The sequence below is a fragment of the Bos indicus x Bos taurus genome, chromosome 14, assembly GCF_003369695.1.
Source record: "Bos indicus x Bos taurus breed Angus x Brahman F1 hybrid chromosome 14, Bos_hybrid_MaternalHap_v2.0, whole genome shotgun sequence".
In the NCBI taxonomy this organism is placed as follows: domain Eukaryota; kingdom Metazoa; phylum Chordata; class Mammalia; order Artiodactyla; family Bovidae; genus Bos; species Bos indicus x Bos taurus.
The window spans coordinates 55,262,029-55,283,040 of record NC_040089.1 but is presented as its reverse complement, the minus strand read 5'-3'; the positions used below and the strand labels follow the sequence as shown (position 1 = coordinate 55,283,040).

General features: G+C 36.4%; 1 protein-coding gene across 3 annotated transcripts in view; it reads left to right on the top strand.

Moving 5' to 3' along the window:
• Nucleotides 1-21,012, top strand: part of PKHD1L1 (PKHD1 like 1) — a 178,556-nt gene that overhangs the window by 68,332 nt on the left and 89,212 nt on the right. For all 3 annotated transcript variants that reach the window (XM_027561303.1, XM_027561304.1, XM_027561305.1), the window contains exons 28-41: nt 2,779-2,889; nt 4,133-4,297; nt 5,180-5,301; nt 6,984-7,116; nt 8,787-8,982; nt 9,099-9,241; nt 9,750-9,854; nt 10,577-10,765; nt 11,530-11,700; nt 12,248-12,474; nt 13,605-14,589; nt 17,069-17,317; nt 18,000-18,149; nt 20,109-20,283. In XM_027561303.1, coding sequence (XP_027417104.1) covers nt 2,779-2,889; nt 4,133-4,297; nt 5,180-5,301; nt 6,984-7,116; nt 8,787-8,982; nt 9,099-9,241; nt 9,750-9,854; nt 10,577-10,765; nt 11,530-11,700; nt 12,248-12,474; nt 13,605-14,589; nt 17,069-17,317; nt 18,000-18,149; nt 20,109-20,283 — 3,121 coding nt within the window. The remainder of the gene's footprint in view (nt 1-2,778; nt 2,890-4,132; nt 4,298-5,179; nt 5,302-6,983; nt 7,117-8,786; nt 8,983-9,098; nt 9,242-9,749; nt 9,855-10,576; nt 10,766-11,529; nt 11,701-12,247; nt 12,475-13,604; nt 14,590-17,068; nt 17,318-17,999; nt 18,150-20,108; nt 20,284-21,012) is intronic.

Here is a 21,012-nt window from a genome sequence, read left to right as displayed (position 1 = left end):
TTTCTGATATTGAGGCAGTTTTGTTGAACTCTACCACCTAGGGTTTTAACTGGAATCTTTCATCATATGAGACCACTTCTCCTAGGAGATATAATACTAAAAGGTCAGTAACAGGACAGCTGCTGTTTAGTAAAAGAAAATAATTAGGCCCCAGGTTTGAGGATAAGAGAAAAATTATTGTCAAGAACTCAGTCTAGAGGGACGCATCATGAAACACTTTCATGGTATGTGATTGCTTTTAAAAAGTATTACACTTTATGTCTGAACTTCAAGGGTTGAATGACTAAGATTGTAATGACTAAGAATTACTAAGGATTGTAAGGGATGGCTTTTTTTCAGACAGAAAGATAAGCTCAGATACTGTAATCACTTATTTAGTATTAATGGCTAGTAGGAAAACTCACCCTTTCAGCAAGCAAAAAAACACCCATTGAAATCTTTAAAATATCACATTATGTTGAAAGAATATATTCTGAAGAATATATAGTATTTTATCATAGTATTATAATTGTAATACTGTTCATAACTTTCTAATGTAATTATTATACTAATACCTTTTTATAGTATTATATATAAATTCATGTTATCCCAAAGTTAGTATCACTACTGTAAAACCTTCAGAACTCTCAAGAATAAAGATTTCATGAACTTTAATTTGGTTTTAGTCCTTTGATATTCTTGTTTTTGAATCCATCCTTGTATTTTGTAATGGATTTCCACTTTTAAATTCCACTTTGGTATTCTTGTTTTTGAATACATCTTTGTACTTTGTAATGGACTTCCACTTTTAGGGCTTCCCTGGTGGCTCAGAGGTTAAAGCGTCTACCCGCAATGCAGGAGACCTGGGTTCTATCCTTGGGTTGGGAAGATCCCCTGGAGAAGGAAATGGCAACCCACTCCAGTATTCTTGCCTGGAGAATCCCATGGACAGAGGAGTCTGGTGGGCTACAGTCCACGGGGTCACAAAGAGTTGGACACGACTGAGCGACTTCACTTTCACTTTCCACTTTTAATTCTTGAAAATAATATTTCTTACTCAGTTAACGTGAAGTACCTTTTGCCACACTTTAAATGTAAAAGTAATAAAAAAAAAAGTAAGTATAATAATGCTATTAAAAACACCCATTTTCTCCTCAATGAAAATTTAACAGCTGTTAACACTTGTCATATATATTTCTAACCATCAGAAAGGAAATATTATAGGAGCAGTTATAGTTGTCTCTAAGCACTGTGCTCAGTGCAAGTGCCCTACCACCTTCCCCAGAGGCAAGCACAATAATTAATTTTGTCTGTATTCATCCATGCCATTTTAATTACCCTTTGTGTATAACACAGACATGGTAATTTTTCCAGTTTTTTAAGTTTATGAGCTATTTCGTTGTATATATCACTTCCACCTTACTTTTGTCATTCAGCATTTGTTTTGAGAAATATATGGTTTTATGTATATGTAATTAATCAGTTTAAAATACTTCATAGATAAACCAGTTTATTTGTTCCTCTATTGATGGACATTGAGACTGTTTACAAGTGTTTTTGTTTTTGCCCATGACTGTATTGAACTTTCTTATGCAAATCTGCTGTAACATACATGCTAGAATTTCTTCAGGATTTGCATCCTACATATGGATTACTAGGCATATGTGTATTCACTTCATTAGATGACCAAATTGCTCCCCTAACTGACTGTACCTCCAGTGGGTATGAGAGCATCATATTATCCACACCCTTAGCAACAGTTAATAACATGAGTTTTCTAATTTTGGTCAATTTGATGAGTGTAAGAAGTTATCTCATCATTGTTTTTATGTTGTCTATTCCCTAGTTAGTAATGCACAGGAACATCTTCAATGTTTCTTGGACATTTAGATTATTTCTTCTTCTGCAAATTGCTTGTTAACATCTTTTATCCATTTACCAGATTGTCTTTTTTCTATCAACTTGCACTGTGTATTATATATTATGTTTGTCAATTCTTTGCACATGTCTTTTCCTAGTGTATCACTTACAATTTGTTTTAGTATCTTGTTCGTGGAAACATTTAATCTGTGTATGTTTTCCTTTATGGGTAACCATGGCTTTTTGTGTCTTACCAAATCCATCTCTACATAAAAGTCTTTAAGATATTTAACTATGTATTTTTCTAAAATGTTGAAGTTTTGATTTTTCATTCTTAGCTATTTAAATCCATGTTAAATCTATGTTGTGTGTGATGTTATATAGTTAGGGTGACCATTTCATTAATCGATCAAACCTGGATACCTTAAGAGTCAATGGAGAACATTCAGTATAAGATCCTGGGCCAGAGAGTATAAGCCTGGAATAGCCCAGGCACTTCAGGATTGGTGTCACTCCAGCTTAAGTAATCATATCCTGTTTCAAATGGAAAGTGTCCACTACATTACTTGCACAGTTTATTCTTTTTTCATGAGTTTGTGATGGCAGTTCTGTCACAGTCTAAGTTACCATATGGAGATGTCTGTTTAATTTCTTTGTCATAAGAATAATTTTCCTTTACTTACCTCATTCCATTCCTCAGATAATTCTTGCCACTAATCTCTATCAACACACAAATTCCAAACACGAAGCAATGTGCAGTAATAAAATGGGAAAAAAAATACCATTGCTAAATAAATGTCTTTTTTCTCTGCTTGCTTAAAGGCTTATTATTTATATATTTTAGAAGGTAGAGTCATTTTCCTCTAAAATGTCTGATTTTAAGCAACAGATTCTATGTTTTGTCATTTTAATATTGTCATTTATATTTATCATTTTCAGGGTCCTATGAAGAAAGCACAATTCTAACCATCTCGGGTTCAGGATTTTCTCCTAGTTCATCTGTCTCAGTCTCAGTTGGGCCAGCAGGTTGCTCTCTTCTTTCTCTGAGTGGTAGGTTCTTTTAAAATGACTATTTTTGAGTCTAATTGTTTTTCTATAAGAGAAAATAGAATCAAAGAGCGGTGTTACGATAATAATTTGCCTATAGAGTTCCTTTGTGGTCATGAAATTGGGAAACTCCTCTAGATAAATACCTTATCTTTTTAATCTTTAGTTATAACCACAGACTAATTCTTGTTCTGTTGTGTAGTACCTCTATCCGTAACAGATGATTTTTGTTCTTTTTCCCCTCAAATCTTTCCTTCTTTGCTATGTCTCTGGAACACAAAAACACATAGATTGCTGCTCTGATATTCCGCAATCCCCTCTGCTCATGCTTTGAAAATGTCACATTAGTCATAGCAAGAGGCCATAGCCATCTTCCTGGACTTATAGTCCAAAAGAACCTCTACCCATTAATATAAAAGTTAAATATCATTGATACTTTCTATTCATGGAAATGAGGAGCATAACTATTTATTTACCTAAAAATTCTCTTTCATAATCCTAGTTATTTTCCCTAATTTTAGTAAGTTTAGATTATATAAGTAAATTCATCTTCTGTATCATTTACGTCTTTTTTTTTTTGTACCACATGGCACAGGGGATCTTAGTTCTCTGACTAGGTATCGAACCTGTGCCTCCTGCCTTAGAAGCACAGAGTCTTAACCACTGGAACACCAGGGAAATTCCTTATTTAAATTGTTTTAAATTTGCATCTTCTATGGATTCTTGAGATCTAATATCCAATATTATTATATGGTATATAATAATAACAATGATGGTGATGACATGCACTGTACTATAAATATACATATACTGTTCTAAATGAAGAATTGGTTTTTTAACTTAGTTTTTAATCACTTTTCTTGTTGAAACCTAGTATTTTACTCAGTTTGTGACATAAACAATGTATTGGACCAAAATCTTTAAATTATTGATATAAATTACCTTATATATTAGGATTTAAAATTGTTATTATAGTAACTTTTTTTGCCACAGTAGTACTCAGGAGCAAATTGTTTACTCTGACCTCATTATTATTTTACCTTACTATTTTTCTGGGAGGGTCTGATCCATAGCATTAGGTAGATTGTAAAGGTTTTCCTCCTATTAATACATGAGTAATTTTCCTTAGATATGTTTCTTTGGAATATAAAAATGAAGGCCACTTTTATATTTGCAAACATAAATTTTCAGTAATTTTTTACAACAAAAACATTTCTTGACCATTTTCTTCTTCTTTTATCACAAGAAAATGAGATCAAATGCCAGATTCTGAACGGAAGTGCTGGACGTTTCCCAGTTGCTGTGTCCATCGCTGGTACTGGACTAGCACAGAATGCAGAGGAGAAGGGATTCCACTTCATTTATCAGAGTCAGATCTCACACATCTGGCCTGCTTCTGGAAGCCTCGCAGGTAACAGTTAATTGTTCCAAACAATTAGAACTATTTCTAGAACAGGGTGAAGGGAGAGGACTCCAAACCTTCCTCGTACAGAACAAAGGAGACACCTCCTTCGGAAGGCACGGTGATTCCCTGGATGACTAATTCTTTTGTTTCTTATGAAGCACAAGTCAGGGTGACTGCTTCTACTACGTCTTAGGTTATTGAATTAATATCATCAATTATTACATGTTTCTATAACAAGCTCATTAATTATGTCAAGATAAGATTTATTAGTTATTATTCTGCTTACCAACTGCTCCATTTGTAATCACAGTCTCAGTGGAGCTACTTGACCCAGAAAAAGTTCCAGGAATAAATCGGGGAAAGGGAGGCTGATGCAGAAGATGAAAGAAAATAACGCATTTTTCCAGTCTTGCTTTATTTCTTTTGCGTTTTGTTTGCTTGTTTGTTTGATCATGCTTAGTTTTGGATTTTGTGCTTTGGTCTTGATTTTTTGGGTGTGTTCTGTGTTTATATTTTAAGTTATTTTTATTTTGTTGGGGTTTTTAATTTACTTAAAAGTAATTCACTCTCATTTCCCACTAGTTGAATAAATACAAATAGCATAGGATGAAGAAGACACTATGGAAAATAGCAGTTGCTGCTAGTAATGTCCAGAAGCAAATGTTAGTTGCAAATCTGTGTTATTTCATTCAGTCACCTAGCCCAGCCCCTTTACAATTCCAAACTCTGGAGCTCAGGCTATGTGGTCCCTGATCTACTTGCCAACCCATCTCTTGGATGATTAGACAATTCTTGAATGATGAGTTAGATTACGCCAAAGGGTCTTTTTGTTATTGTTAATCTATTGTGTTTTTGTTGTTACTTGATTTTGTGTTTTTACTAATGAAGGTGGTACTCTTCTGACTGTATCTGGATTTGGCTTTCATGAATATTCAAAGGTATTAGTCGGAAATGAAACCTGCAATGTAATTGAAGGGGATTTGAATAAAATAACCTGCAGAACACCCAAAGTAAGGCATCCAGTTTTGGTTATTTTTTTCTAACTCTGAAATTGTGCGAATTACGGAGCATCTCAGTAGAGGGTGAAACAAATGCCTTATTTACCTAATGAGTGCAGAGGTTCATTATGCTCTTTAACAATTCTTCAACATTTTTCTGCCAAGATCCAAATACAAAATATTATCTCCACAATCTTAACATCATTGAGGAAGAGAGGCACATACACTAATGTTAAATAGTGTGTTTCATGTGAAATAATAGAAGTAAACACACAAGTGAAGGTAAAATACAGTGGGGAGAGGATGTCAGGAAGAGTTTCATGAGCAGGTTCGTGTCTTGTCAGAAGTGGAAGGATGATGAATGGGAGTTGACCAGGAAAATCCAAGGATGAAAAAATATACCAGTAATAAATAGTATAAAAAATTCAGGGAAGCAACTCTAGACATTTTGGGTTTTTTAAAGGAATATATAAATACATTAAATGTGTTAAAGTTTCAGTTTGTTGAGAAAACACACAAAATGTGAGTTTTCCCATGGAATTTTACATTTTAGGACCACTCATTGTTCCTCTATTTTTAAAAATAGTGTTTAAATTTAAACCAAAACTGTTTTACTTACTGTGTGCAGAAGGATGATGAATTAAGACACTAATATCTAAGGCTATAGGCAATCAAGTGTATATATTACTATGTAGTTGATATGAGAAGTGAAGTTTGCTTAGTTGTGTCCGACGCTTTGTGACCCCATGAACTGTAGCCTGCCAGGCTCCTTTGTCCATAGAATTCTCCAGGCCAGAATATTGGAGTGGGTAGCCATTCCCTTCTCCAGGGGATCTTCAAAACCCAGGGATCGAACCCAGGTCTCCCACATTGCAAGCAGATTCTTTACCATCTGAGCCACCAGGGAAGCCCAAGAATACTGGAGTGGATAGCCTATCCCTTCTCCAGGGGATCTTCCCGACCTAAGAGTCAAACAGGGATCTCTTTCATTGCAGATCTCTTTCATTTCTTTACCAGCTGAACTACCAGGGAAGCCCCGAATTTGAGCATGCATTGGACTGAATGATGGAGATAAGAATTTGGGGGATATAGCAAATTAAAACTTCATTTAAATTATGTCATTCAGTTAAACACTGAGTGGGCACTAAGTAAATACTAGATGCTGGGAAAACTGTTTTTCCTAATTGGGAATTGTGTGCTGTATTGGTGAAAGCATCTATTTTTCTTAGGTTTCAGTCTTGGATTCTGGAACCATGTCAACAAAAGATATAATAATGTCTTTTGTCCATGAAGAGGAATAAATATTTCATTCAAGCCTATTTTAAGAGCAAAAGACTCAAAACTTTTAGTATCATATGCTTTATTAATTAGAGAATCACTTGTCCAAAACATTGAAGAACCCTGGGGAATCCAGTAATGTAGATGTGTTTGAATTGATCATAAGCACCCACAAAACCACTATATCATATACCTTTATCTAAGAATTTAAACATATAACCTACATTTGATACAATAACTTTCCTCCTTTGACATCACAACTTTCAGAGTATCTGGTAATTACTCTGATTCATGACTTTGGGGAAAAAAATCTTTAAAGGTTTATTTTGAGAGATTCTTTTTGCTTTTAGCCATGGAATTTCTGTATCTTAACATTTAGTATTTTCTAATTGTTTTATTTTTCCCTCTTGTTTCAGAGAATTGAGGGTACAGTTGATATTTCAGTTATTACCAGTGGAGTTCAAGCCACAGCAAAAAATGCTTATAGTTATAGTTGTTTACAGACTCCAGTTATAACCGATTTTAGTCCAAAAGTACGGATAATATTGGGTAAGGAATTCTTCAACAAAATTAGTCTTTTGATATATATGTGTGTATCCAGTGCATTGGACAATATATGTATTTGTCTGATGCAATGAACATGAACTTGGGCAAACTTCGGGAGATGGTGAGTGACAGAGGCCTGGCGTGCTGCAGTCTATGCGATCACAAATAGTTGGACATGACTGGGCGACTGAACAGAACAGAACAGAATACATATATAATAATATATGTATGTGTGCCATTTCTGGACAGGCTTTGAAGCAGTTTCTCCTGCAGTTATGTTTCTTGAAGCAAAACCTGTCACAGGTTTTCTTTTTTAACCATGAACTGGTCTGTTTATTTAGAACATATGCAATAAGAAAAATTTAAATTAAAAAAAATTCTTTGCCATTTTCTTTTCCCTGTTAAATAATTGAACATGAATTTTATCTCCCTCTGGCAGCTATCAATTATTTCACTGATTTTCTTTTACTTCTGAAAGTGTTCAGATCAGTTCAGTTCAGTCACTCTGTCTTGTCTGACTCTTTGCCACCCCATGAATCACAGCACACCAGGCCTCCCTGTCCATCACCAACTCCCGGAGTTCACTCAAACTCATGTCCATCAAGTCGGTGATGCCATCCAGCCATCTCATCCTCTGTAGTTTCCTTCTCCTCCTGCCCCCAATCCCTCCCAGCATCAGAGTCTTTTCCAATGAGTCAACTCTTCGTATGAGGTGGCCAAAGTATTGGAGTTTCAGCTTCAACATCAGTCCTTCCAATAAACACCCAGGACTGATCTCCTTTAGAATGGACTGGTTGGATCTCCTTGCAGTCCAAGGGACTCTCAAGAGTCTTCTCCAACACCACAGTTCAAAAGTATCAATTCTTCGGTGCTCAACTTTCTTCACAGTCCAACTCTCGCATCCATACATGACCACTGGAAAAACCATAGCCTTGAGTAGACGGACCTTTGTTGGCAAAGTAATGTCTCTGCTTTTGAATATGCTATCTAGGTTGGTCATAACTTTCCTTCCAAGGAGTAAGCGTCTTTTAATTTCATGGCTGCAGTCACCATCTGCAGTGATTTGGGAGCCCCCCAAAATAAAATCTGACATTGTTTCCACTGTTTCCCCATCTATTTCCCATGAAGTGATGGGACCAGATGCCATGATCTTAGTTTTCTGAATGTTGAGCTTTAAGCCAACTTTTTCACTCTCCACTTTCACTTTCATCAAGAGGCTTTTTAGTTTCTCTTCACTTTCTGCCATAAGGGTGGTGTCATCAGCATATCTGAGGTTATTGACATTTCTCCCGGCAATCTTGTTTCCAGCTTGTGCTTCTTCCAGCCAGCGTTTCTCATGATGTACTCTGCATATAAGTTAAATAAGCAGAGTGACAATATACAGCCTTGACGTACTCCTTTCCTATTTGGAACCAGTCTGTTGTTCCATGTCCAGTTCTAACTGCTGCTTCCTGACCTGCATATAGGTTTCTCAAGAGGCAGGTCAGGTGGTGTGGTATTCCCATCTCTTGAAGAATTTTCCACAGTTTATTGTGATCCACACAGTCAAAGTGTTAGGATGTCCTAAATCCAATGAAAGATAAGAGATGAGTTGGTTTACTTAATATTCAAATTTTGCGCTAAATAATACATGGGCTCTTTTTGTAAAATTTTCTTTCCTTTTAAAATAATAGGAGAAGTTAATTTAATGATTAAGGGTTATAACTTTGGAAATGAACTGACACAAAACATGGAGGTCTACGTTGGAGGGAAATCCTGCCAGGTCCTTCACCGGAACTTCACAGATATTAGATGCCTTTTGCCCAAGTTGTCTCCTGGAAAACATGATATCTGTGTCGAAGTCAGAAACTGGGGTTTTGCATCAACAAGGTATGGTAATTAGATATTCAATTATTTTCTCTTAAATGAACCATGTCCTAAGTAGAGTTAAGCAATATGACCCCATGTAAGGCTCCTTGAAATAGCTGTTAATTTTTCTTTTGCAGAGACAAGTTAAGTGCTTCTATACAGTATATTTTGGAAGTGACCAACATGTTTCCACAGAAAGGCTCCTTATATGGTGGAACTGAAATCACTATAATGGGTTTCGGATTCAGCACGATCCCAACTGAGAACACTGTGCTTTTAGGTAATAATTTCATCCTCACAGGAGGGCTGTTATCATATTTCTCATCTTAAAGGATGCACTCTGGGTGCCGAGTTATTACACAAATACTCTCAGTCATGGAAGCTTCATATTTTCTATTAATGTATAAAAGGTTAAGTGTATTTGGTTAGCTGGTATAAAAGAAACTAACTGTTTTTGATTTTGATAGTTTGTTATTGTTGTTCAGTCGCTCAGTTGTGTCCGACTCTTTGCAACCCCATGGATTGCAGCACTCCAGGCTTCACTGTCCCTCATCATCTCCAGTAAATAGTCTGAATATTTAATGTGTATCAAACACTTTAAATGAGAGGTCTCTGTTCTAAAAGTAATCAGTACTCAAACATAATTACTATCAGAAAAAAGTACCAAAGATCCTACTGTGTAATTGGAGCTTTTTAGGGCTTTGACTATCTATTACTTATGCTTCATCTCTGTATTTCTCAAAAACTATTTGAGAAAATGTATTTTCCCCCATCTTTATTCTTTCCAGGGTCCTTCCCTTGCAATGTGACATCATCATCACAAACTGTCATAAAATGTGTTCTACATTCAACAGGGAATGTATTTAGGATTACCAACAATGGGGAAGATTCAGGTATAAGATGGCCTTTATATGTTGTAAATAATGGAGGCATGTTACCTTGGAATTAGATTTTTACTTATAATACTTCAGAGTATTCAGAGCATAAGTATTGTTATCTCTTTGTATAATTTGTTTATAGTTTGTGTAGAATTTATCCATTTGACATAGGGGGCACATGTAGTATGAATCAGTGGTAGACTTGAATCTAAGAAGGCTAGGTTTAAAATTTCCAAGTTCAGGAATTGCCATTTGGTTTTATTGCCATTCAGAACCTTCTGAATTACTATAGTTTGTTTCCCATTGTGGGTTTCTAAATAAATATCCAAATTGAAATTATGTAGAATTTTGCATGCCTCAATGCCTGAGAAAATTTTTGAGTTTAAAGAATTGATCATGGCTTTATAAAATAGCCCCATGTGATATTTCTGAACAATTTTGTTTATTGACTCTGATTTTTTGCAGATTGTCTGCAAAAAAGACTCTGATTGTCTCTTAGTCATCAGTTTTGAAGTTGTGTGATTTATCTTTTCCTTAGCTTCACATTATCTCACTTTCCATTATTTCTGTTTATTTTTATTATGTGTTTGAGTTAGACACATAAAAATTTTATAATGTTAACTGAAATTTTTTCACTAGTGGCTATATAAAAAGGCAATATTTTAAAAGATAGTTATTAAGAATTTTTCCTACTTTTCCTTTTTTCTTTAAAAAAAATATGACTTAATTGCTCCCAGTACATGGATTAGGTTATGCCTGGTCACCATCAGTCTTAAATGTGTCTGTGGGAGACACAGTGACATGGCTTTGGCAAGCACATCCATATCTCAGGGGAATAGGATACAGCGTTTTCTCTGTCTCCAGTCCTGGAAGTGTAATTTATGATGGCAAAGGATTTACCAACGGAAGAGAAAAATCTGCATCAGGTATGTTTCCACTTTGCTGCATTTTGCATCATATTTCTTTTTCCCAAATATAATAAAAAGAAATTTGTTTAGATTTAAAATACTTTTGCATAAATAATGTATACAAATACAGGATATGGTTTAGTTGACATTTTATTGTTATCACAAAATACTTCAAATTTATAAAATATTCTTAATGAATGCCTGCAAGGCATTTTGTACATCAGAGTTGAGTTTTGATATCAGATATATCTCTTTTCATTCTGAAATAATCAACCAGAAAAGTATATTGAAACAAGCAAAATACAAAGATAACTGAAGTATGTGTTTTAATGATACCAACCTGGTAGCAAGTAATGAATTTCTGTTGATTGAAATCAGCTCTAAAATCAGTCTTCCAGGACAGCTTAGTGTACAATGTGCCTTTTAGACTTCCCATTTTGTTCTTCATGTGTAGCAGCTTGAACTTCTTATTCATGAACTATTTTTCATTGCCTGTTGAGTTTTTCTGTAGGAGTCAGTAAGTTATGCCAGATATCACATGTTTTTTTCTAGAAAAATTAATGCTGGAGCTTGCCTTTATGGAATAGAATTTCATTATACAGGACAGTTCTTTTATAGCCATTTTATGGTCTTTTGATAGTCATTTCCTTACTACTTCTGTTGAAATATCATATTCTTGAAAACCTGTCGTCTGTATGTGAGTTTGAAGGATCATTTCAAATTTATTTTCAAAGATGCATTAATTGCTTATATTTATTATGTACAATCTCATTTTATGGCAGGTTCATTTTCTTACCAGTTTACTTCACCTGGAATCCATTATTATAGCAGCGGGTATGTTGATGAGGCTCACTCCATTTTTCTCCAAGGAGTCATTAACGTTTTCCCAGCTGAAACCAGTCACATTCCCCTGCACCTGTTTGTGCGAGGCGCTGAAGCCACATATGCTCAGGGTAAGAAGGTTAAAGGTGGAAACCCTGTCACTTCTGTTAAAGATGGAAACCCAGGGGGTATGCAGTCTTTCTGAAGTAGGAGGCAGATGACTGGCTCTGACTGTCTCTTACTAGCCGCATGACCTTGAATGGGTCTGGACTGCTCTGAGGCTAGCATTTATTCTATAAAATGAGGATCCTGTTAATACTGTCCTGCCAGTCTGCAGAATCCTCATGTGCCTCAAATAAGATGTAATGTGAAAAAGTTCTGATACTCTGTGAGTGTCTGAAAATATATTAAAATGTGAGATAATGTTATTATTTTATTTTCTCCATAGGATCTGGCCTTAGAGAAATTGAAAAATTAATCTTATATTCACTCTTAAGCATATCATCTTTGTCCAGGTCTTTTAACTTTGCAGTGCCTGGGGCTCCTCTTGTCATTTGAAAAATAAAAAGGATTTACCAGAATATAAACCACCATCATCAAAATAGAGTAATGTAGCCTGAAAACAGTTCTTGTTTTAGAATTTTATCCATGACTTACAAGCAGTTCTTTTGTTTAAAGGCAGACCCGTGAGTTTGCACTTGGGAAGCTCTGTGGCAAGCTGCCAAGCAAGAGAACCCCTGTGTGCCCTGAACAGTACTAGGGTTGAAAATTCAGAGAGATTGCTCTTTGAGCTTTCAAGTTGTCTTTCCCCGTCTATAAGCCACATTAGTCCATCCGTCGGAACACTAAATGAATTGATAACAATTACTGGACGTGGCTTCAGTAATCTCACATGTGCTAATAAGGTAAGACTATAAAGATCTTCTTTTTACTTCTGTATATGCATACAAGGAAGATGTTTCATCCGTAACCTCATAGTTTAATTTATAGCAGCTCAAAATTACGATATAATTCATATACCATACAATGCATTTATTTAATGTGCAAAATTCAGAAGCTTTTAGTATATTCACAGAGTTGTGTATCCATTACTGTGGTCAATTTTAGAATGTTTTCATTACTCCCTGGTGACTTACCTGGTGGCTCAGACAGTAAAGCGTCTGTCTACAATGCGGAAGAGCTGGGTTTGAACCCTGGGTTGGGAAGATCCTCTGGAGAAGGAAATGGCAATCCACTCCAGTACTATTGCCTGGAAAATCCCATGGACAGAGGAGCCTGGTAGGCTACAGTCCATGGGGTCGCAAAGAGTAGGACATGATTGAGCAACTTCACTTTCACTTTCATTACTCCAAATAGGAACCCCGTGACCCTTAGATATTATCCGCAACCCCTCCATACCTCTGGCCCTCCCTAGACAACCATGAATCCTTCTGTCTCTGTGGATTTGCCTCTTGTGAATATTCTTATAAATAGAATCTTAGAATATGTGGTCATTTGTGAGTAGCTGTATTCACTAAGCATAGCGTTTTCAAGGTTCATCCACGATGTACCATGTAGCAGTACTTCATTTCTTTTTCGGCTGAATAATATTCCATTGCATAAGGTATACAGTTTATTTATCCACCCATTTGCTCATGGATATTTGGGTTCTTTTCACCTTTTTGGCTATTATCAATAATGTAGCTACGAATATTTGTGTATGATCATAGTTTAGGTTTTTAAAAAATATTTATTTATTTATTTGGCTGCTCTGAGTCTTAGTTGTGGCATGTGGAATCTAGTTTCCCAACCAGGGATCGAACCCAGGCCCCCTGCAGTGGGAGCCTGGAGTTCCAGCCACTGGACCACCAGGGAAGTCCTCATAGTTTAGTTTTAAGGTCAATCCAAAATATACCTTAATCAGTCTCCCAAATTAATTTTATGAATAAAAAGTTTTCACATGATCGATTTTTCAAATTTAGTCATTGCTAATGCAAAATCTAAGTTCATGCTCGAGTAATGTATTGACTTGTTCGTCTGTTCACTTTACTTTCAGGTTAACATTGGTAGCTATCCCTGTGTTGTAGAAGAAAGTAGTAACAATTCCATTGTGTGTCGTATTGACCCTCAAAACTCAATGGATGTTGGCATCAGGGAAATTGTCTCAGTAACTGTCTACAACCTGGGCACTGCCATCAACACACTGTCCAGTGAACTTGATAGGCGGTTTGTACTTTTGCCAAACATCGACATGATATCACCAAATGCAGGGTCAACTACAGGAATGACCAAAGTGACCATAAAAGGCTCTGGATTTGCAGTTTCTTCTGCTGGTGCACAAGTCCTGATGGGTCATTTTCCATGTAAAGTTCTGTCAGTGAATTATACAGCCATTGAATGTGAAACATCTCCTGCACCCCAACAGCCTGTGAAAGTAAATCTCCTAATCCACGGGGTGCCTGCTCAGTGTCAGGGGAACTGCAGCTTTTCCTACCTAGAAAGCATCGCTGTGTTTGTAACAAGAATCTTCCCAAACTCTATCCAAGGATCTGAAAAAGTTCTTATTGAAGGGGAAGGTTTTGGCACTGTCTTGGAGGACATTTCTGTTTTCATTGGAAACCAACAGTTCAGAGCAATCGATGTTAATGAAAATAACATCACTGTTCTCATGACTCCCCTTCCGGCTGGACTTCATTCTCTTAGTGTGGTGGTGGGAACAAAAGGCTTGGCTCTGGGAAACTTGACTGTCAGCAGCCCCGCAGTAGCATCTGTCACCCCGACTTCTGGAAGCATTGGGGGTGGAACGACTCTGATGGTCACAGGAAATGGCTTCTCTCCAGGCAACACCACAGTCACTGTTGGGAATGAACCTTGTCAAATTCTTTCTGTCAATTCCAGTGACATCCACTGCCATACCCCGGCAGGGACGGCTGGCAGGGTCAGTGTGAAGATCTCTGTGAATGCAGTCGCTTACCCGCCTCTGTCATTTATGTATGCCTTGGAAGATACTCCACTTCTCAAAGGAATTGTCCCAAGTACAGGTACTCCAAGACCTGCCTTTTGGGTGTCTTGATATAATATGATCAGTTAGCATAGAATTGAAATAATGTTTACAAATGATTATTAGGATTGTTTTTAGACAATACCTCTTAATCAATACGTGGGATTTGAGTTCTGTATAGTCTCTGTTTTGTGATTATTTTTTGTATATTCTTGGGCTTCCCTGGTGGCTCAGGTGGTAAAGAATCTGCCTGGAATGTGGGAGACCTGGGTTCGATCTCCAGGTCTGGAAGATCCCCTGGAGGAGGGCATGGCAACCCACTCCAGTATTTTTGTCTGGAGAATCCCCATGGATAGAGGAACCTGTGGGGTCACACAGAATCATACACAACTGAGCAACTAAGCACAGCATGTAGTGTCTATTTTGTGATTATTTTTGTACATTCTTGAGATCATAATTGTAGTGACATTCCCACTTCTATTTTAAAACAAAATCCCCATGAACTTAAACTAATTTTGAAATGAGGAAGAAATAGCTGGATATCGATGGATAAAATTGCTCATTAGTTTGTGTCATTGGTGTTGATATGGCACAGAAAATACCTGTTAAAATTCATAAGTAGTCGTTCTTTTGTTTCCATGAAACTTCAGTTGATTATTAACACAACAAAATTCTTCTTAAGGGAGTAATTGGCCCATTCAGATGGAAAAAATATTATAAAACAATATTTACTTAATTATTTGGAGTGAGTTGTTTTTCTAAGCTAAGAATCGATGGAGTGACTTCTTGATCCTTTGTCACTGTGCTGTGCTGTTTCTGATCATCTTCAAGCTGTTGGAATGCTTATGATCCATGTAATGAATTCTGGAGAGGCAGCTATAGTCTCGTGGCTGAGAACATGGCCTAGATACCTGGGTTCACATCTTCTCTGTTCTACTTTTCAGTGGTGAAACTTTGGATACGTTTCTTAAAATATCAGATTCCTTATACATGCAGATACCTTTCTCATAAGGTTATAGAAGTTCATTCATATAATGCAACTTAAAAGTTCCTTTAATAAAGAACTTATTAAATGTTGGGCTTTTAAAAAAAGCCTTTGTTAGTTTACAGTGTCATGGGTAAGATATATTCTCTGCTTTCAAGAAGCTTGCTATTGAAATTTTTTGTTAGACATCAAGTTTTCTCATTTAGAATTTTAAAAAGTAAATATTAGCAATAACAATGGCGTCCGTTCAGTTCAGTCGCTCAGTCATGTCTGACTACTTTGCAACCCCATGAATCACAGCATGCCAGGCCTCCCTGTCCATCTCCCCCATATATTTGTAATCATTGCAAATGAAGAACTAGATATTGACATATGCTCCTTATTTCCATGAACCATTTCTGTCTCATCTCACTTTGAATGTATTTTTGAAAGCAGCATATCTGAAGATAGAAGAGACTTGTAGACAAGTGAGAACTGAGCTATTTTATTTACTGAAGAGACACAAGGTACAGATCGTTCTTAGAACAATGCTTCCATTTGAAAAGTGCAAATACTAGACAAGATTAAAACTTTAAGACCTTAAAGCATTTTAAAATCTTATATCCTAAAACTATTCTCAACATGAAAGATCTCATTAATATCTATGGTCTTTAAAATGCCAACTTACATTTCAGTGATGCTTACTATGGTCAATTACATGGTTACTTTTACTATCACTAGTTGAATTAAAAACCAACTACTACTTGGTGATTCTGCATTTGTAACAAGTTATGTTGATTAATATCTATTCACTTATTGTTTAGGTATATAAGTATGTGTTTGGATGACCTGTGAAAAATTCCATATGTGTAATGCCCTCAATGCTTTTTGTCAAAAGAAGGAAGAAAGGAAACAGAAGGATTGAAATACTTTATTCCAGTTTCATTTTTTCAAGGCATTAACATCAACATTCATCTATGTCTTTAATTCCTTCTTTCTGTGTTGATTATTATACACCTAATTATTTATATATCATGATTTGTTTATCAAGTCATGTATATTGAAAATATCTGAGTGAAGAAGAAATAGTTCATTCCTCAGAAAGGTTGCAAATATCAAGAAAGTACCAAAAGTTTTACAAAATAAGTTTCATCCCTGAAATATACTCTAACCCACCACCCACTGCTCAGGCATTAATTTCATCTTCCAGGCATTCGTCCTTCCTTCCTAACTCTAGATCTTGTCTATTTTATTCTCTCTTTTCCATTAACCTGAATTACGAGTAACTTATAACTTCCATCTGTAGAATGGACAGATGCACTGGAAAATAATAAACATTGTTATAAATATCTTACAGTTAAGATACCAAAAACTGCAATGAGATTATAGCCAAAATGTGTATGACATGTATTGTTTACATTAACATTAGTTTTAAAATACTAGATATAATTTTGTTTATGTAGGTGAATAGGTATATCTTTAAATGCATATCTAAGTATTAGAGTTTAGGTATGTATATGCATAGGATAGATAATGGACTGCCTTTCTTTTTAAGGTCCTCCTGAAACTGAAATTCAGATCACTGGATCTAATTTTGGTACTGACATCTTGGAAATTTCGGTGATGATAAGTGACACGCAGTGTAATGTGACCATGGTCAGTGATACTGTATTGCAGTGCATTGTTGGAGATCATGCTGGTGGCACTTTTCCCGTCACGATGCATCATAAAACAAAAGGCTTTGCCATGTCTGCAGTTGTATTTAAGTACCCACTTACTATTGACAGTATTCATCCAAGCCAAGGTAAGCATGAATGTGCCAGAGCCTAGAAATATTTCACATTGTTTCAGTAAACACTTACTTAGAAAGAAACATACGCTTCCAACCCTGCTAAAATATATAGTTCCTGTAGCACATTAAAATATTTTTGTTTATGCACCAAGAAGCATGCATTGGTATCCATAGTTTCAAAATATTTGTTTAATGCTTATATTTCTCTTCATGCTGTAGAATATATTTAAATTTTAATACTATTGAAAATGTCCAGATTGTGTGTGGAAATGTTTTAAAAAAAATGTTTAAATATCACTGACATATAATTATGTCTACATAAATAAATATCTTTTTCTGTTTGAAAATTATTTTAGTGGTTAAAAACCTTAAGAAATTATAACCAATGTACTTTTAACTAAAATAGGAATTTTACATTTGCATTTTGACTATTCAAATTCTTTGTGACATTTCTATTAAATAAAATTTAAATTCCTAGAAGTAGTTTAAATAAATGACTAAATGTGACATTTACTCAGTGAGGGGTTTAAAACACTACAATCAAAAGAGATTCTGCTGCAATAATATCAAAATTTTCAGTTCTAAGAATCTTTTCATTTAATGAAATTAGCTTCCATTTCAGGTATTAAATATATGTACAGATGAGGTTTTCTTTTCATTAACTTTGTCTTTCCTTCTTACATCTCTTCACTAGGGAGCTTCGGTGGTGGTCAAACCATGACTGTGACAGGCACTGGGTTTAATCCACAAAATTCAGTTGTGTTAGTGTGTGGCTCAAAATGTGCAGTCAACAAACTGAAATCTAATCGCACAACATTATTATGTGACATTCCACCAAGTAATGGTAAGTAGTCCCTTGGAGGAGAGCATGGCAACGCACTCCAGTATTCTTGCCTGGAGAATCCCATGGACAGAGGAGCCTGGCAGGCTACAGTCCATAGGGTCGCACAGAGTCAGACATGACTGAGCTTAGCATGCACGAACAGTCAGAAAAAGAATGGCAGTCTTTGAGAACTGTTTCATTTTATAGAGATCAGTCTGAGTTTCTTTTTTATCAAGGTTTAGTGTTCATTAGGGCAACTGAATCAACTTTATGGATTTCCTGATTTTCAGCAGTTTCTTCAGAATTTTCCTTTCTACCCTTGTGTATTTCCAAGATTCATGACATCTGAGTTAAACTGAATTGTTTGTAACAAATTGCAGTTTTTTGGTTTATTACATAAGGAGCATACCAAATGGAAAACAAGTTTTTAGTACCTATTGGAGTATTAACTTTTCCTTAAAGTTAGGACAGTGTATATGGTACAGTATGCTATATATATGGTGTGTGTGTATATATATATATATATATATATATATATATATATATAGTATAATGGTTATGAAGGAAGTGAATTCTGATAACTCATTGCCAAGATGCCAACCCCGGCTGTGTTTCTGAACAAGTTATTCAACCTCTCCATGCCTTGGTTCCCTCCTCTGTAAAAGGAAAATAATTAGCCTACTTATTGTGAGGCTTGATAAGCCAATGTGTGTAAAGTGGATAAAATGATATCCAAACATGATCCGTGACTTGCTGTTATTATTACTCTTATTTATTTTTTAAATTTTTAATTATTTATTTACTTTTGGCTGCACTGGGCCTTCGTTGCTTTTTGCACAGGCGTTCGCTAGTTGGGGCCAGCAGGGGCTGCTCTTCCTTGCGACGTGCAGGCTTCTCATTGCGGTGGCTTCTCTTGCTGTGAGCACAGGCTGTAGGAGCACACGGGCTCAGTAGCTGTGGTCCATGGGTTTAGTTTTCCTGCAGCGCGTGGAGTCTTCCCAGACCAGGGCCCCAACCCATGTCTCCTGCATTGACAAGTGGATTATTAACCAGTGGACCACCAGGGAAGTCCACTCTTACTTAGTTTTATTTAATGGTTAAAAGCCCGCCCTTTTAGGAGCCCCTGAATTCATTCTACCATTGTCATCTCAGCTAAGTGACTCAACTCCTTTCTGCTTCAATTTGTCCAGCTATTGAAAGGAGATAATATTAACCCTAATTCGATGGGTTATTGTGGAGTTTAAATATCGGGTATCTTAAGTACACAATAAACTTTAATTATCTAGCAAAATTTAAGAAGAACCAAAGAGAATAATATAGATGAATAAGGGATATGGTTTATATATAAACATTTTTTTAAAGCATTAACAAAATTGGATGAAGCTTTTCTAAACATTTTTGCTTCTTCTGATTTCTTAAAGAATATTTAGGAAAATGTAACATTTTGTGACTGGGCTTGTTTATCATTTTAACATCAGAGTTGGTATTCTGATTGGTTTTTTTTTTTTTTTTAATGCAGCAATGCTATCAAGACCTGTCAAGATTTGTTTGCCTTAACATGAGCTCTGCTTCTTTTTTCAACATTTTTGGATTGCATGTCTGTAGTTTTTCTGTCTCTCACCTTACTTTTAACTGCCACTCCTTGCCATTGTCAGCGCACCTGCTGTGAGTGGTTCTTTGTTCCTTCCTCTTTAATTTGCAGTGTTGAATCCTCTAAGACTGGAAAACTGAACAGGCAGGTTTGTAGAATCATCTATAGTAAGAGGCTCTGAGGAAGGACCTAAGGGTTTTCCCTCTGGTGAGAACGTGCATTTATTTTGTGAGGTTTTTGACTAATGCTAGACATTCTTATTAACTCACATATAGCCAGTGAAAGTGACTTTGGGTAAGGAAGGTGTTATTGAAAATATTTGGGGGTTTTGGACATGAGTAAGGGCCTGATGGCAGAACTGAACTCAGTTTGATGTCCTCCTATCACAGGGAGGGGACCCGAGCAAGCCTGTGAAGTGAGTGTGGTCAACGGGAATGATTCCTCTCAGTCCACGGCTCCTTTTACATACAACATGTCAATGACGCCGTTCATCACGGAAATAGCTCCCAAGAGAGGCAGTACAGCAGGGGGCACCAGACTTACAGTCTTGGGATCAGGCTTCAGGTACTGTCTTCACATTACACGTACAGGAGTGCGTCTTTCCAGACTCAAGCCATTACACCTGCTTTCTCATGTGCCAGGACAGTGTTTAAATATAGTCAAATAATGTGTACCCGGAGAAGGAAATGGCAACCCACTGCAGTATTCTTCCCTGAAATCCCATGGACAGAGGAGCCTGGAGGCCACAGTCCATGGAGTTGCAAAATAGTCAGACACGATTTCGTGACTAAACAACAACAACAATGTGTGCCTGGGTTTCCCAGGTGGCGCAGCAGTAAAGAATCCACCTGCCACTGCAGGAGCTGCAAGAGACATGGGTTTGATCCCTGGGTTGGAATGAGGAGGAAATGGAAACTCCAGCCTGGCGGGCTATGGTCCATGGGGTAGCAAAGAGTCAGACACGACTGAGCAACTGAGCACTTGAAATGTGTGCCCATCTGCTGAAAAGCCACACTACTGTTTACTGACTGCACACTCTGTGTCACAAACCTTTCTACTCCATAGAATCTTCCTGGCTTACCTTCTTAGATATTTTAAATCCCATTTTATAGTTAGAAAACTAAAATTAAAGAAGATACTGATTTTCCCCATATCCTAGTAACATCACAAGTATAAATCACTTTCCTGTTATGCTTTCCGCCAAATCTTATTTGCAACCATCATCTGCTTCATTGGTTGAATGAAACATCTCTTCAAGCACCAGATCCATTTCATTGTAACTATTTAGATTCC